General features: G+C 50.7%; 1 protein-coding gene across 1 annotated transcript in view; it reads right to left on the minus strand.

Annotated features, from left to right (window-relative positions):
• Window positions 1-13,524, minus strand: part of WDFY4 (WDFY family member 4) — a 276,626-nt gene that overhangs the window by 26,995 nt on the left and 236,107 nt on the right. Inside the window, exons 48-51 of the mRNA XM_081247758.1 lie at window positions 10,499-10,541; window positions 9,027-9,146; window positions 6,988-7,105; window positions 4,563-4,672 (exon numbers count right to left, since the gene is read on the minus strand). Coding sequence (XP_081103884.1) covers window positions 4,563-4,672; window positions 6,988-7,105; window positions 9,027-9,146; window positions 10,499-10,541 — 391 coding nt within the window. The remainder of the gene's footprint in view (window positions 1-4,562; window positions 4,673-6,987; window positions 7,106-9,026; window positions 9,147-10,498; window positions 10,542-13,524) is intronic.

Genomic DNA, 13,524 nt, shown 5'->3' on the forward strand with positions numbered 1-13,524 from the left:
ACGTATACATATGTTCCCATATCTCCTCCCTCTTGCGTCTCCCTCCCTCCCTATCTCACCCCTCGAGGTGGTCACAAAGCACCGAGCTGATCTCCCTGTGCTATGCGGCTGCTTCCCACTAGCTATCTATTTTACGTTTGATAGTGTATATATATCCATGCCACTCTCTCACTTTGTCCCAGCTTACCCTTCCCCCTCCCCATATCCTCAAGTCCATGCTCTAGTAGGTCTGTGTCTTTATTCCCATCTTACCCCTAGGTTCTTCAGGGCAGTTTTGAGGCAATACCACCACCAAGGAAGTAAAGGGGCCAGTGCGGGCTTCCTCGGGCTCGGGCGTCCCCCTCAGCGAGCTGCCTGTCCGACGTGGATTTGGGAAGCTGATGCACCAGTTCAGCTGGGGTCAGGGCGGGCTGACCCCAAGTAGCCGTTAGCTTTCCTTCCTGTAGGATGTGGCCTTTTGAAAAAGGCGCTGCCTATGCTGAAGGGAGGAGCGTGCACACCTATGGAGCGCAGGGCAACAGCAAATAGTTCTCATGCTGGATCTCAGCGCTGAGTCTCACTTAGCCCTCATCACCCACTGAGTCAGGGGTCAAAGGAGGAGGAACAGAGGCTCGGGTATTCAACACCACCAGTGAGAAAGTTCTAGCGCCAGGACATTGTGCCAGGTCTGCCAACTCTGTCATGTGCCTTTTCAAACACTCCCCCTTGAGTCAGTGTAATAACAGTTACACCTTTATTAAGGACACAACTCCATGCGGGGCTGGCACCCACGGAGCCCCTAAGTGGATGGCCTGTGGTGGGCCAAGTGCTGCCCACGGCCCTTGCTTCTCTCTGCAGTTGGCATATATGTCTTACACAAAACCAGCTGTCTCACCTCAAGTGGTGCAGAAAACCCTTCCCCACTGCTGGTAACAGCTGACTTCACACGGGCTGTGACTTAACACAGCACTTGATTTCAGCTTCTTATTCAACACAGCAGCAGCGGAACTGTGCACTCACTGGGGCGCTGGCTGCCTTGCTCTGCCCCGCCTAGGCTGGGTCCCAGCTCAGGCCTGAGAGCAACTGGTGCTCTTGACAGGGTGGAAACAGGGGCCTGGGCCGTGGCCCCAGCCTGGTGTGGCCTCCGGTTGCTCAACTGACTGAAGGCTCACAGACACTGGCTCCCAGTAGGCGAGATTCCTGAGAATCACAGCATCCTGGGAGGCAAGCCCCCAGCTCGGTAGACAGTGGTCTCACACCCCAAGGGATGGGGATAACAGAGCACATAACCGACCTGCGCCCGGGTCACACTGCCTGCATGTGCCACCTGCTCAGGTCACACTGTCTGGATACCACATTTTCTGGATTGTAAGAGGCTATCATTGTAATAACAGATTTGAGGCAGAAAAACAAACACAGCAACAGTAGGGGTAGACATCAATTCTAAGACCAGCCTTATAAGATTTAAACGTGAAGAGAATAAAGGAAACCTTATACCTAGGAATTGGAATATGTCACACTGCAATTCTTAGGCTGCCCACGCCCCTCTGCACCGTGCCCTGTGGACAGGCCACAGCCCAAAGAAGGCTGTACCCGCGTTCAGACCACACGGGGTGAATTCACAGGCACCATCTCTCCACACCAAAGCCATCCCAACTGAGCCGTGGAGTGAGCATGTCACTCTGGATTAGTCACATAATAGCCAAGAGGCAGAGTTTGTTTAACACAGAACGGAAGAGCATGCACTTCCTTGTGCTGACTCTTATAGGTACACCAGCTCTGGAAATACTGGACATTTGCACGTCCCTGCTCTCAGATAAGTGAGAAAGGCCTCGCTGCCTGGCTTCTGCACCTCTCCACCTTTCCTATTCTTCTCCACCCCATGATCCACGCTGGGGTTGGGGGCTGGAAGTCTTGGGCTGCTGAGAATTGTAGTGAGGCTCCTTTCCTTGTCACCACACAGGGGTGAAGCAAAGGTCTCTTGAGAAGAAACGAGTCTGCCTCCGAGGAGGCAGAGTGGGATGGAGGGAAAAGCCTGACTCCAGGAAGATGCCAGAATGTTCCTAAGGAGGTCTGCACAGGCCCCAGGACTCCCAAAGGGGAGGCAAGCACATTCCTCCCAGATTTAACTGTTGTACACATTCCCCCGAGACTAAAAGTCATCTTTTATGCTAAGGGAAAAGCAGAAGACGGTTGGTTCTTCTGCTCATTCCAAAGGCTTGGACCAGTTGTGACCCACTAGAAGAGGCAGTTAAAAGTAGGAAGGCAAAACCAATTCAGAAGCACCGTGGAGATTTCAACTCAGATGAGCCAATGTGCCACTGATAGATTTGAACCCAGAAAAACCAGGAGTCGCATCAGACTTCAGCAAGGTAGTCAAAAGAACTCAAGCTAATATGACTGCATTTGTGATACATAAAAGAAGATAAAAGTGCCTTTGACCATCTCACACTGGTTTAAACTATCTCAAACCAGTTTGGGCTGGTCACCATTGGACCAACCTGGCTAAGAAAAGCTCCAACCCATTGTGACTAGCTTCAAAGTGGCCTTAACCCAGTAGGTTTGCAGCACACCTGTTTCATCTGGCTCATGCCATTTGGAATGCTTTGAGGCAGTCCAGACTGTCTTGAATTACTTTAAACCAAAGAGGAGCAGCTTGCACCAGTTCAAGCCTGCTCAGAAGAGATCTGACTGACGGCGGGAGGAAGGAGGGAAGAACAATGACTGATCACCCTCGCAGCATCAGCCCTGAGCTAGGGGCTTTACCCACATGTCCTCCTTTAATTTCAACGGCCCGGTGAGATGTGTATAATTAACCCTCATTTCCAGAGTAAAATAACGTGCAGAACACTTTGTGTCTATTAAGTGGTAGAGCTGGGATGTGAATCTCACAGTTCGCGGTTTCTATTTCAGTCTGCCTCCTTGTTCGTAACAGAGAGGAACCTTAGTAACAGGTAGAGATGGGGCTATAATTCGTGAGACTGAAGGGGCAAGAGAAAACTTTTAAAGCGACCGGAACTCCCTGGACAGGAAGCCATCACGGGAGGCATCACCATCATCGTCAGCGGGATTGTCACTCCTTGTGGACTGATGAGGAACAGCTGGACGGGATTCCGGGCATGGGGTACAGCTCAGGAGCCGTTTGTTCTCCAAACCAAACTCACTTAAAATGCTTGTTGCCTGAGAAAGGCTCCGGGGAAGCACACTTGTTATTTCTGAGTGAATTTCCAGGGACAGGGGTTATAGAATGCCTTCAAGGAGAGAGAGGACTGCACCAAGAATCAGAGAACGGGAGGGATTTTGCTCCTAATTAGAGACAGCACCTTGACCTTGCCTACCCGTTCCTGCCCAGGGCTCAGGAGATGGCTTCAGTGCTGACCCAGAATGGCCTTTGGTGTTGGGTCAAGGTCATCTGAGTGACCATAAGGAGTGACCTTGCTGGTGAAGTCAGACCAAAATACACAATTCCTGGGACACTCATGTTCTTCCTTTGGTGACGCTTGGCTGTCAGAGTGAGTCCCTGCAAGTTCAGCAGCCTGTTAACCCACTGTGGTCATGCCTTCCTCTCCGCAGGAACCTTGCAAGGCCTCAATTGAAACAGGCCCTAAACTTGGGCCCCGTGCTGTGCTCGCTTTGGAGTTGCCTGAGCCAGCTGTCGGCAGCTGGGCTACCCAACGGCTCTCCCTAGTTAAAACCTGTGCCCCTGAATAACCCTGAAGCAAGATTACAGTGATACAGTCAGGGGGGAAGAGAGAAAAAAAACTTATCAGCCTCCCAGGAGGGACTCTGTCCTAGCAATCCCATGTGCCTTGGACACCACCATCCACTCAGGGTCAGACTCGCCGACTTTCACCTTGTATTGGGCTGCCAGACAAAACACAGGATGCCCAGGTAAATTTGAATTTCAGATAAACAACAAATAACTTTTTAGTATAAATCATTGTTTATCTGAAATTCAAATTTACCTGGGCATCCTGTATTTTTATTTGTGAAATCTGGCAACCCTAAGCTGGCATGATGGTCAGTTAATTTATGGGTAGGCAAATTGGTTAGTTTCTTTCTCTAGTTTAGCTGTTCACTTCAGTATTAAAATATTTTGTTTGTACTTTTAAGCCTTCAGCCTTGTACTTAGCATAGCTTTATGCATTCTGATGTCACAAGTGATATTCTTTTCATTCTTCCTTCTTTGTGCTTATTTTTCTAGGTTTTGACCACCTACCTTCAAGGAAGTCATCAAGCTTCCTGTTTTTCCTTTTCCACTGAAACCTATTTATGTTAAGTATTTTTTTCCTCATATCGCATTCCTTATTTTTTAGAGCCTGTTTGTAAGACTGTTGGGCAGACATGCAGGTTTACCTGTGAAGAGCAGCTTGCCTCGGCTGGATGGCCTGGAATCCTGGAGCCAGGGTCAAGTGGGAATCGCTGGCTCAAGACTGGATTTCTAGCAGCGGGGGTCCCTGCCTCATCCAAACCTAGCTCTTAATCTTTGGGAGACAGCTTTGTGTGTGTGCGCGCATGTGCGCGCGCGCGTGCGTGCGTGTGTGTGTGTGTGTGTGTGTGTGTAGGGGAGCGGGGAAGCTCACCTGCAGAGAGCAGAAGGCCTGGGTGAAGGGAGGCATCCGGACCAGGTAGGAGGCAACAATGATGGCCGAGGAGTAGTGAGTGCAGTAGTGGCACTGGACGGTCATGTCTCCTGCAATGAAAAGGACATGCCTGGGGTGGCGTCCCCACCTGTGGGGCAGGCGGGAGACACGCAGGCTATCTCGAGAACAGCCAACGTGAGCCCTGCTTAAGAGAGCTCCTGCAGGCACTGGAGCCTAGGTGTTCTGGCCAACAGCCAAATTGTCACCAGGGGTGAAAAGCACATTCGAGACCCTCAGTTGCACTGGCCAAGCCCCCAGGGGTCTGCCCTCAGGACGGTGGCAGAGCCAGGCTATGAGGAGGCTGTGCTGAGGATCCACGGAGAGGCAGAACTCTGCTCTCCTGACTCAGGGCACCTAGAGAGCCCTCAGGTGCCTACAGTCCCATCAGCAGCCCTCTCTCCCGGCCTCTTTTAGAATAAAAGTCCCTGGGTGAGAAAGGGGGCTTGTTAATGCAGGGACACCCCCAGGTGAGTGAAAACTCAGGTATCCTCATTCCCAGAGGGGCCTGGATGGCAGAGGCATAGCCTTCCCCGTTTTGCTCCATCCAGGGTATGACGGAGCTGGAATGCTGAGGCAGAGACAGTGCTCTGGCCGGGCCATTCCAGCAGAGAATAATCGCGATGCTGCTACTCGTGGACTTCGTGCGTGCTGTGTGTCCTCCGTCACACCCTCCCTGCGTCCACACAGCCACCCTATGAGTCAGAGCTATTGATTATCCCCGTTTCACCAGTAAAGAAGCCAGAGCAAGTCGGAGACTCGCTTCCATGGCCAGCGAGTGGCAGAGCTGGCTGGCGGCACGGGCTCCTCCAAACGTCGGCTCTGCCATCCCGCTGCAGTGCCGCACCCGGCCCTCAGCCCTCCCGGTGCTGTGGGAGTTCTCTAAATCAGAGGTGTCTGGGAGGTTGCTGGATGTACTTGTGCAAGGGCCCAAACTCAACGTGTGACTCCAACGCACACCCAGGTTAGTATGGGAGAGAATGGCACCAAAGTGGGCCCTGCCTGGGACACAGCTGGGGAGAGCTGATGCTCCTCTGGCCTGCCTCTCTGGGAAGGATCCAGCAGTGCCCGGTGGAGCCAGAGGAACAGCACCTGGGGGCAGGTGGGGGGGACTGAGATGGGTCATATAGGTTGAACTTTAGCCTCAGGAGGAGTTAAGCAGGGCAAGGAGGGCGTGCCCACCCCTCCCATCTCCTCCCATCTCCCCCAGCAAGTCTGAGTGCCAGCCCTGCACACAGTGGGGATCCTGGGCAGGGGCCAGGGGCCTCCAGGGTGGTGTGGGATGCAGAGGAGCTCCTCAGCCTGCTGAGAACCCGCTCACCAAAGGCAGGGCCTCGGGGCCGAGTGAGCCTTCTGAAGTGTGCCACCTCTGGTCCCTGAGGTTAGCTTTCATGGTTCGCAGCTGGATGTTCCTTATTGTAGTAGTGCTATGTTTATTTCAAAGTGTTTGAGAAAACCAATATAGCGGACATCAAATATATGATAGAAAGTTTTCTCTTTAAAATACATCCATTGAAGTTTAAGAAGGGAATAGACCTAAAGAAAACCAGTAAGGCACTAAGAGGACAGCTGGCATGTGAAGGGGGCAAAAAAATTGTAAAGGGGATGTGCAGACGAACAGCATTTGGGAACTAGGCTCTAGAGCCAAACAAATGCAGGATCTGCCATTTAGAGGCTATAACCTTGAGTGAGTTGCTTAAACTGAGTTCCAATTTCCTTCTCTTTAAAAAGGACCATTGTGGGCTTCCCTGGTGGCGCAGTGGTTGAGAGTCCTCCTGCCGATGCAGGGGACACGGGGTTGTGCCCCGGTCTGGGAAGATCCTGCATGCCACGGAGCGGCGGGGCCCGTGAGCCATGGCCGTTGAGCCTGTGCATCCGGAGCCCGTGCTCCGCAATGGGAGAGGCCACAACAGTGAGAGGCCCACATACCGCAAAATAAATAAATAAATAAAATAAAAAATAAAAAGGACCATTGTGTGTATGAACGCAGGCTGGCCTGCACCTGGCATACAGAAAGTGCTGAATGGATGTCACTTCCTTGCCTTTGCCTGCCTCTGGGAATGGAGGTGTTAGCTCTTAGCACCATAGTTCTCAGTCCTGATTTCATGTTGGAATCACTCAGGCTGCACCCCACCGTGGACTTATTCAAATCAGAATTTCTAGAGGTGAGGCCTAGACATCAGTAATTTTAACAAGCTCCCCAGGTGATTCTCACATGCAGCCAGGGTGCAGACCACTGAATTCAAGGGCTCTCTATCCAAACGTAATGGTCTCGAGGCTAGATGACACCCAAATCTTTATAAACTCTCACTGCAAGGCATTCAGATGAAGAGCATTGCAGAAAAAAGTCAAGCTGGGATCTACCCACCTTCAGTCTTCTCAACTTCTTTAAACCTCTGGATGAATTTCAGCTTCCTTTCCTTGGTCTGAGCCCCCATGGGCTTCGAAAGATCCCGGAAAGTCTTGGGATTCATCAAGTTCAATGTCTAGAAGGCAGATGTGCAACTGGAGTTAACTCCCCTGGACCCTCTTGTGCCCCAGCGAGACTGCCGGAGCCACGCTCTTTAGTTTTATGGTTCTCTTTATTGGTTCACTGCCGTTTGGTCTGACCCCCTCCTCTGGTGATTAGCAGGCCTGGTAGGGTTTTATGGCCCCACAACCAGTGATCCACAAAGACTTAATAAGGGAGAGATAGAAAATGAGAGGAGGGGAAGATTGAGTTCACTCTGAACTGTTCCAAGTTGACCCAAATCAGAACATAGCCACCAGTTACCCAAGAGACTTTCAAAAGAATTCCTGTTGTCAATGGACACTTGGCTCCTGCCCTCACAGAGCAGTTTGCTTCCATAGTTCAGGGTTCTTGCTTAGAATCACACTGATTTTCTAGGAATTTAGAAGTCATCCGTTTGGGGAGGAAAGGAGAGCAAGGGCCTCGTGTTTCTGAAGGCACACTCCCTTCCGGGTGATGAAAGCAGTAATGGTGACCCTTCCCCTACCCTTGGAATACACAACAGTGGAGCCCTGAAGAGTTTTCAGGGCTGGGTGTCCTTGGGGATTGCATGTATTTATAGAAGGAGGTGTTTCTTTACACCCTTCCTCCTTTCCACTAGCAGTGAATCACCACAGTTCTGGGGAGGCAGGGTCTGCCACCATCCCTCACCTGCCACAGCCAGGTGCGGGCGGCAGGGAAGCAGGCACTCCTGAGACCCCCGTGAGTCATGGCACTGTGGAGACCCACACTCAGCTACAGCTGACTTTGCCAGGGCAGAATGGGGCTTCATAGTTGCCAGATCTCTGGATTCGCCAAAAGATATTGGAAAACCAGCTTTTTAGGAGAAATCTCCCAATTTCTGAACACTGTTAAGTAATCCAACTTTTAATACAGGGTATGGGTTAAATAAAAGGGGCTGGTGACCCACCACTTAGCAACATGTAAGTTGAAGCTGGGATTGGCAAGTTTCGTTTTTGAAATACCTGGGCCTCAGACGATCACCAGTGCAATAAGAAGCAACATGTGGCTGGTGAGAAAAGGTCTGCTGTGGTAAGTGTCTTCAGTGCGGATGGGAGCTCACAAAAAACTGAGGTCCCTTTTCCAAATTCTGGGGGTCAGCCATCTAAACAGCTCGAGGCAGGACTGGCTAGGCTGATCTGAACCAGGACCCAGACACCTTCTGCCCTGTACATACACAGCCCAACACACCTCCTGATGTCCAGATCCTAGGTGGTCAGGACACTGCTCCATAGCCTGCTCGCCCCCCTAGTGACATCACCTCGGTCCAGCTGTGTCAGCTTTCCTGCTCCTCCCTCCCCTGCCTGCTGAGGTCCTGGGACAGAGGTCAGAAGAGCAGATGATCTGGTGTTGCCACTGACCTCCCTTATGGCTACATGTCCCGGTCTAGATCTGGGGTGATGTCCACATACCATCATCTCAGTTACTGAAGTCAAAAACGGGAGAGGAGTTTGTTCTCGCTGGGTCTGTGTATCTCTGTCTCTCTCTTGCTCTCTCCTCTTCTCTCTCACCCTCCCTCCCTCTCTCTCTCTCTACATGTTGGTTCTAGGAACACATTTCACGGCCCTCTTCACTTGATGGACTGGTGTTGGTCCATGGCAGTATCTCAGCAGATGAGTATCTCTTGCCTTCATGGTAGCGAGTGAGCCAGGAAGTCCTTGGGGGCGCATGTTAACTACTGTCCTAGTCATGTGGCTCATCCCCCAAGTGGGGCTGGGACAGGAAACCAGGCAGCCAGACTCCAAAGGCCTCTTCCCAGGTGAGGGGCTGAGACCAGAGCAGCCCTCAGACCCAAGTGGACTGAACCGTGTCTCAGAGGTTCTGTGTGACTTTGGGTGCTCTGGTTGTCAGGGTCAGAAAGCCACAGGACACTGCATAACATCCACGTGAACACGTACCTGTGAGGTATAGTCAGCCAGGACCCAGGGAAACACTGGATACTGCATGTAGTCGTTGTAGGTCCTCCCAGCCAGGGTGTTGAGGTGCATGAGATACTCGAAATTGCTCATGTCCCTTTTCTGCAGAAGAGTCAAAGAGGGGATAAACCCAACACAGCTGGCCTCCTCCTGAGGGGCATGGGGGTCTAACTCCCAGGCTTGCACAGGAAACCGCATCGTGTAGGTGGGAGCAGGCAGCGTGCACCTGCACCATTCCCCGTGCACCTTGTGCTTGGAACTGGCCCGACTTGGGGAGGCCACGCTAATTCCAATATGAGCTGAAGCAAATTTAGTCAGGAAGCAAAGTCAGCCAGAAAGAAAAAAAAAAAAAATACAACTCAGCAGTCCAAGCCAAGGCTAAAGCATTCTTTTTTGTCAACTGTTGGGTGATACTCAAAAGCTGATTAAAATAATAGCACAAATGCTGGGTAAACTTGCTGCTGACCTCTTTATGATTGAAAACATAAGCTGAGGGGACTTTGCAGTCACCGGGAAAGAGGCCCTCACCTGCAGGCTGAATGATCTATCTTCCTCTGGGACTTCAGGAACTCTCTTTCTCCTGACCGTGCGTGTTTGGATAATGCTCACTCTTAGGGCCCTCTGCTTAAAGATGTCACAGGTGGAGACAGGGATTGCATTTGGGAAAAATTCATCAAGGCCAACTGGTGAACGAGCAGCCAGTGCAGCCATCATCTCTGATGGGACCTGCATGCTGCGGTCTCTCCTTTCCTTGGCCTGATCCTTGGGAAAGGATTTGGGACCTGAGTGACGAAGAGTTACTTTCCTGTTGCTATGTGATCTGTAAGGCTAGCTCTCTTGGGGTCCTTTCCTTCCACTGAGAACCCAAGGCTGAATGTCAGCTCATCCAGTCTGGGAGCCACGTGTGACTTCCCAGGACAAGAAGTGAATGCTGTGCCTTCCTGAGTTGTGTGTTCATTTATACACGTACACCTTCATTGATGGAGTATGTGTGTGTGTGTGTGTATACAGGGTTTGTGTACACACACACACACACACTCTCTCTCTCTCTCTCTCTCTCTCTCTCTCTCTCCCCAGCTCTGACTCAAGAATCGCCTTTAATCAGTGAGATCTTTTCAGGGAAATATTTGGGACATTTTAACAAATTAAAAAAACAAGATCCTGGGACCTCCCTGGCGGTCCAGTGGTTAAGACTCCACCTTCCAATGCTGGGGGTGCTGGTTTGATTCCTGGTCAGGGAACTAAGATCCCACATGCCTCATGGTGTGCCGAGAAAAATGAAGAATAAAATAAAGAGCAATAAAATGAAAACAAAACAAAACAAAAAACAAAAACAAGATCCCCCCTGATCCATCCACATGCTTTCTCTCTTCATCCCGCGGGCCTGAGCTATTTGCTGATTTGCATTCCCAGAGGGTTTCCTCGGACCCAGAGTCCTCTGAGGGGTCACTTACCTGCCATTTCTGCAGCATGGTCCTGTCAGAGCCGGGGTATCTCCTGTGGGACAGAAAATGATGGGGGTGACCAAATATCTCAAGCCATGAATAAGGGAAGAGGTGGAACTTTCTGGGGCATCGTGGCGCCAGGGCACCCAGGAGAATCACAGACTTCCCAGGGCAGCAAGATTATTTCCCAAGCTCTCCCTGCCCCCCTCGCTGCCCTACTGAAGGCTGGGTTCCTGCCATCCCTGTTGCTCTTATGCAATGCCAGAATGCGCTGCTGCCTGAGGCGTGGCCCCGAGAAGTCCCAGGGCCATACAGAAGCAGGCTCGGGGGCCTCACACCCCACACTGGGCTTTCACAGCCGCATCTTGGCCTTCTTTGCCCATGTGCACAACATGCATGTGAATACATGTCACATGTGAACATATGTGTGTGGTTAAGAAAGGCAAACAATATGCAAGGTCATGAAATATAAAAATAATAGTCTACAAACCACTGCTCCCACTCAGGAAGTATCCACAGTTAATCTCCAGAAGAGTTTTAGCCATATACCAATCTATACGCTCAAGCAGTTTTTAAACAAATGTTTTTGTTATGTGGGATCATCTTATCTGCGCGGGTCTCCTCCCTGCTTCCCTGGCCTGACGGCACGGTGGAGGCGGCCCACATTGCCCTATGGCCACAACAGCAGGACACCCTCGTACAGATGGATGGGAACTCGTGGGAGCCTCCCCCGTGCTGGGCTTTGTCTTCACAAATGATGTTTCTGTGATCATCTTCGGACATAAATCTCTGTGACTTATGAGACTTCCATCTCATGATGATTTCATGCCTTGACTCTTTGCGAGTGTAACCATGAGATACATTTCTGGCAATGGTACTACTAGGTTAAAAACTATGAGAATTTTCAAGTGTGCTACATATTGCCAAACTGTCCTCTTAAGAGGCTGTACAGATTTATGTTCCCACAAATACGATGAAGGAACACAATTCAAACCAAAGAAACACCACTTTTGACCCATGTGGTAGGGGAGAATGTAAAAGTGTAACAGGATGCAGTGCTGGGGAGGGCGTGGGAAGGAACCTTCTCCATGTGACATGCCCCTTCCACTCAGCAGGAATTTGTAGGGCCCAGTTCCTCGGCCTCTGAGGTCACTTGGTTCCTCTTCTAGCTGTGTTTTCTTTCCCCCTCTGTCTCCCTGAGACTCTCCTTCTACTCCCCAAACCAGGTTCTTGTTCAGGCTGCTCCACTGCACCAAACCAAGTCCTGCCTCTCTCCAGCCATGCCCTCTGCCTCAGTCCTGTCAGGAATCCACAGACCCCGCCCCCACATGCATCCTACGGGGACGTACCACCCACGGGGACTGCACCAGGGTGCTTCAGGCATTCGTGTGGACAAGATCTGGCTGCCCGAGGGCCCCAGCAGGGGCAGCGACTCTTCATCTTCCCGTCACAGCAGTGTTGTCACATTGTCTGTTCCGGGCTCCCCACCCTTCCTCATTCAATACTTTCCTTGGCAGACTTCCCATAAACAGAAAGCAACTCCCTGGCTGGGATTCACCTCTTCCCCCCAGTAGAGAAATCATCTTCTTGGGCCATTTTATTCAGGCAGAGAGTAACAACAACAAACAGGCAAAACCATGGTCACATTTACTGCATTAGCTTGCAAAGGCTCAAGTGAAGATTTGGCTTTCCTGCCCTGTCTGTGAGCCTGCCACTACCCCAGTTCCAGAAGGCAGACTGCTTTGAAGGCTGTACATGAGGACAGAGCCCAGGCTGGAGACAGCAACGTTGACCACCTCGGAAAAGAATGTGTTCTGAGCCTTTCTGAGGATGTGGGTCTGAGCTACAAGGATGTGGAGTTGGTATGGCAAAGCCTGCGAATCTTGCTATTTTATTTTAGAAATCTGACAGTGGAAGGGGAATAGGGGAGCAAAATGTGCCCATTAAGATCCAGGAAACGAGAGAGCCTCTGTTTTTCTTTTTCATAGAGTTCTAGAATTTTATCTGTGGTCTTTTGTGACATTGCCACCCGGCGGAATGGTGTGCAGAAGATAAAGGCAATTTACCATCCCACTCACTGCTCATCTCATCAGCTATGAGCTCCAAGGAAGATCTATAATTTCATTACCATCAGAAAAAGATGCCATTACCAGCATCCAGACACCTCACCAAAGGTGAGTTCTCTTTGAAAAAGAAATTTTTTTAAATTTATGTTCATCTGAAGGCAATTACAGAACTCTTAGAATGGTTTATGTGAATTCTGTAAATATCTGGTGATGAAAGTATTTCTTTAAGAGTTGATACACTGCACTATTCCATTATTACAGTGTAAATTTTATATGAAACAAGGTGCCAGAGATGGCTCTTGGGTTTCTAAAGCCCTTCCAAGGTCCAAGGGAGGCAGCATGGGAAAGAGCACTGGTTTGGAGTCGCTAGAACCTGGGTTCAAATCCTGCCCCCACCACTTGACTGCTCTGAACCACTGTTACCTCATCCTTCAAACACGGCTGACCCAGGAGTGCCGGGGAGCAAGTGTAACCACGGGTCTGGAACAGGCTAGCACAGGTGTGGACAGAGGGCTCCCTCAATGGGCATAGTTCTAGTTGATGTTGACGCTATCCTAGAGCAGGGTTGAGTTTCTTTTTACTCTGGGAGGAAGAAGAGTGTGGTATAAAAGTGAAGACTTGCTTCTGGCCAACACCTGCTTTGTTCTGCCAGTACCACTCTGTAAGATCTTAGAATAACTGTGCCACCTGTGGATCAGATCTCCTGCTCTGTCAACTCAGGGTTTGCCATGGAGTCTATGGGGCAAGAGTCCAGGCCCTCAAGCTGAACTTTGTGTGTGGTCAACCGCTAGGCTGGGTTCAAATTCTTCCCTATTTTGAGAGGTGATTTTTATCTGCGCTGCTTCACTTTAAATCACATCTATGTCCTTGAACTCCTAGAAGTGGTTTGAAGTGTGAGTGCTGCCGTCACGTGGCCTTGGGGCATTTCCTACTCCTACTTCAGTGCCCATGGCTTGCCTCAGCGTCTTG

Source organism: Mesoplodon bidens (assembly GCF_964165515.1).
Source record: "Mesoplodon bidens genome assembly, chromosome: 1".
Classification (NCBI taxonomy): Eukaryota; Metazoa; Chordata; class Mammalia; order Artiodactyla; family Ziphiidae; genus Mesoplodon; species Mesoplodon bidens.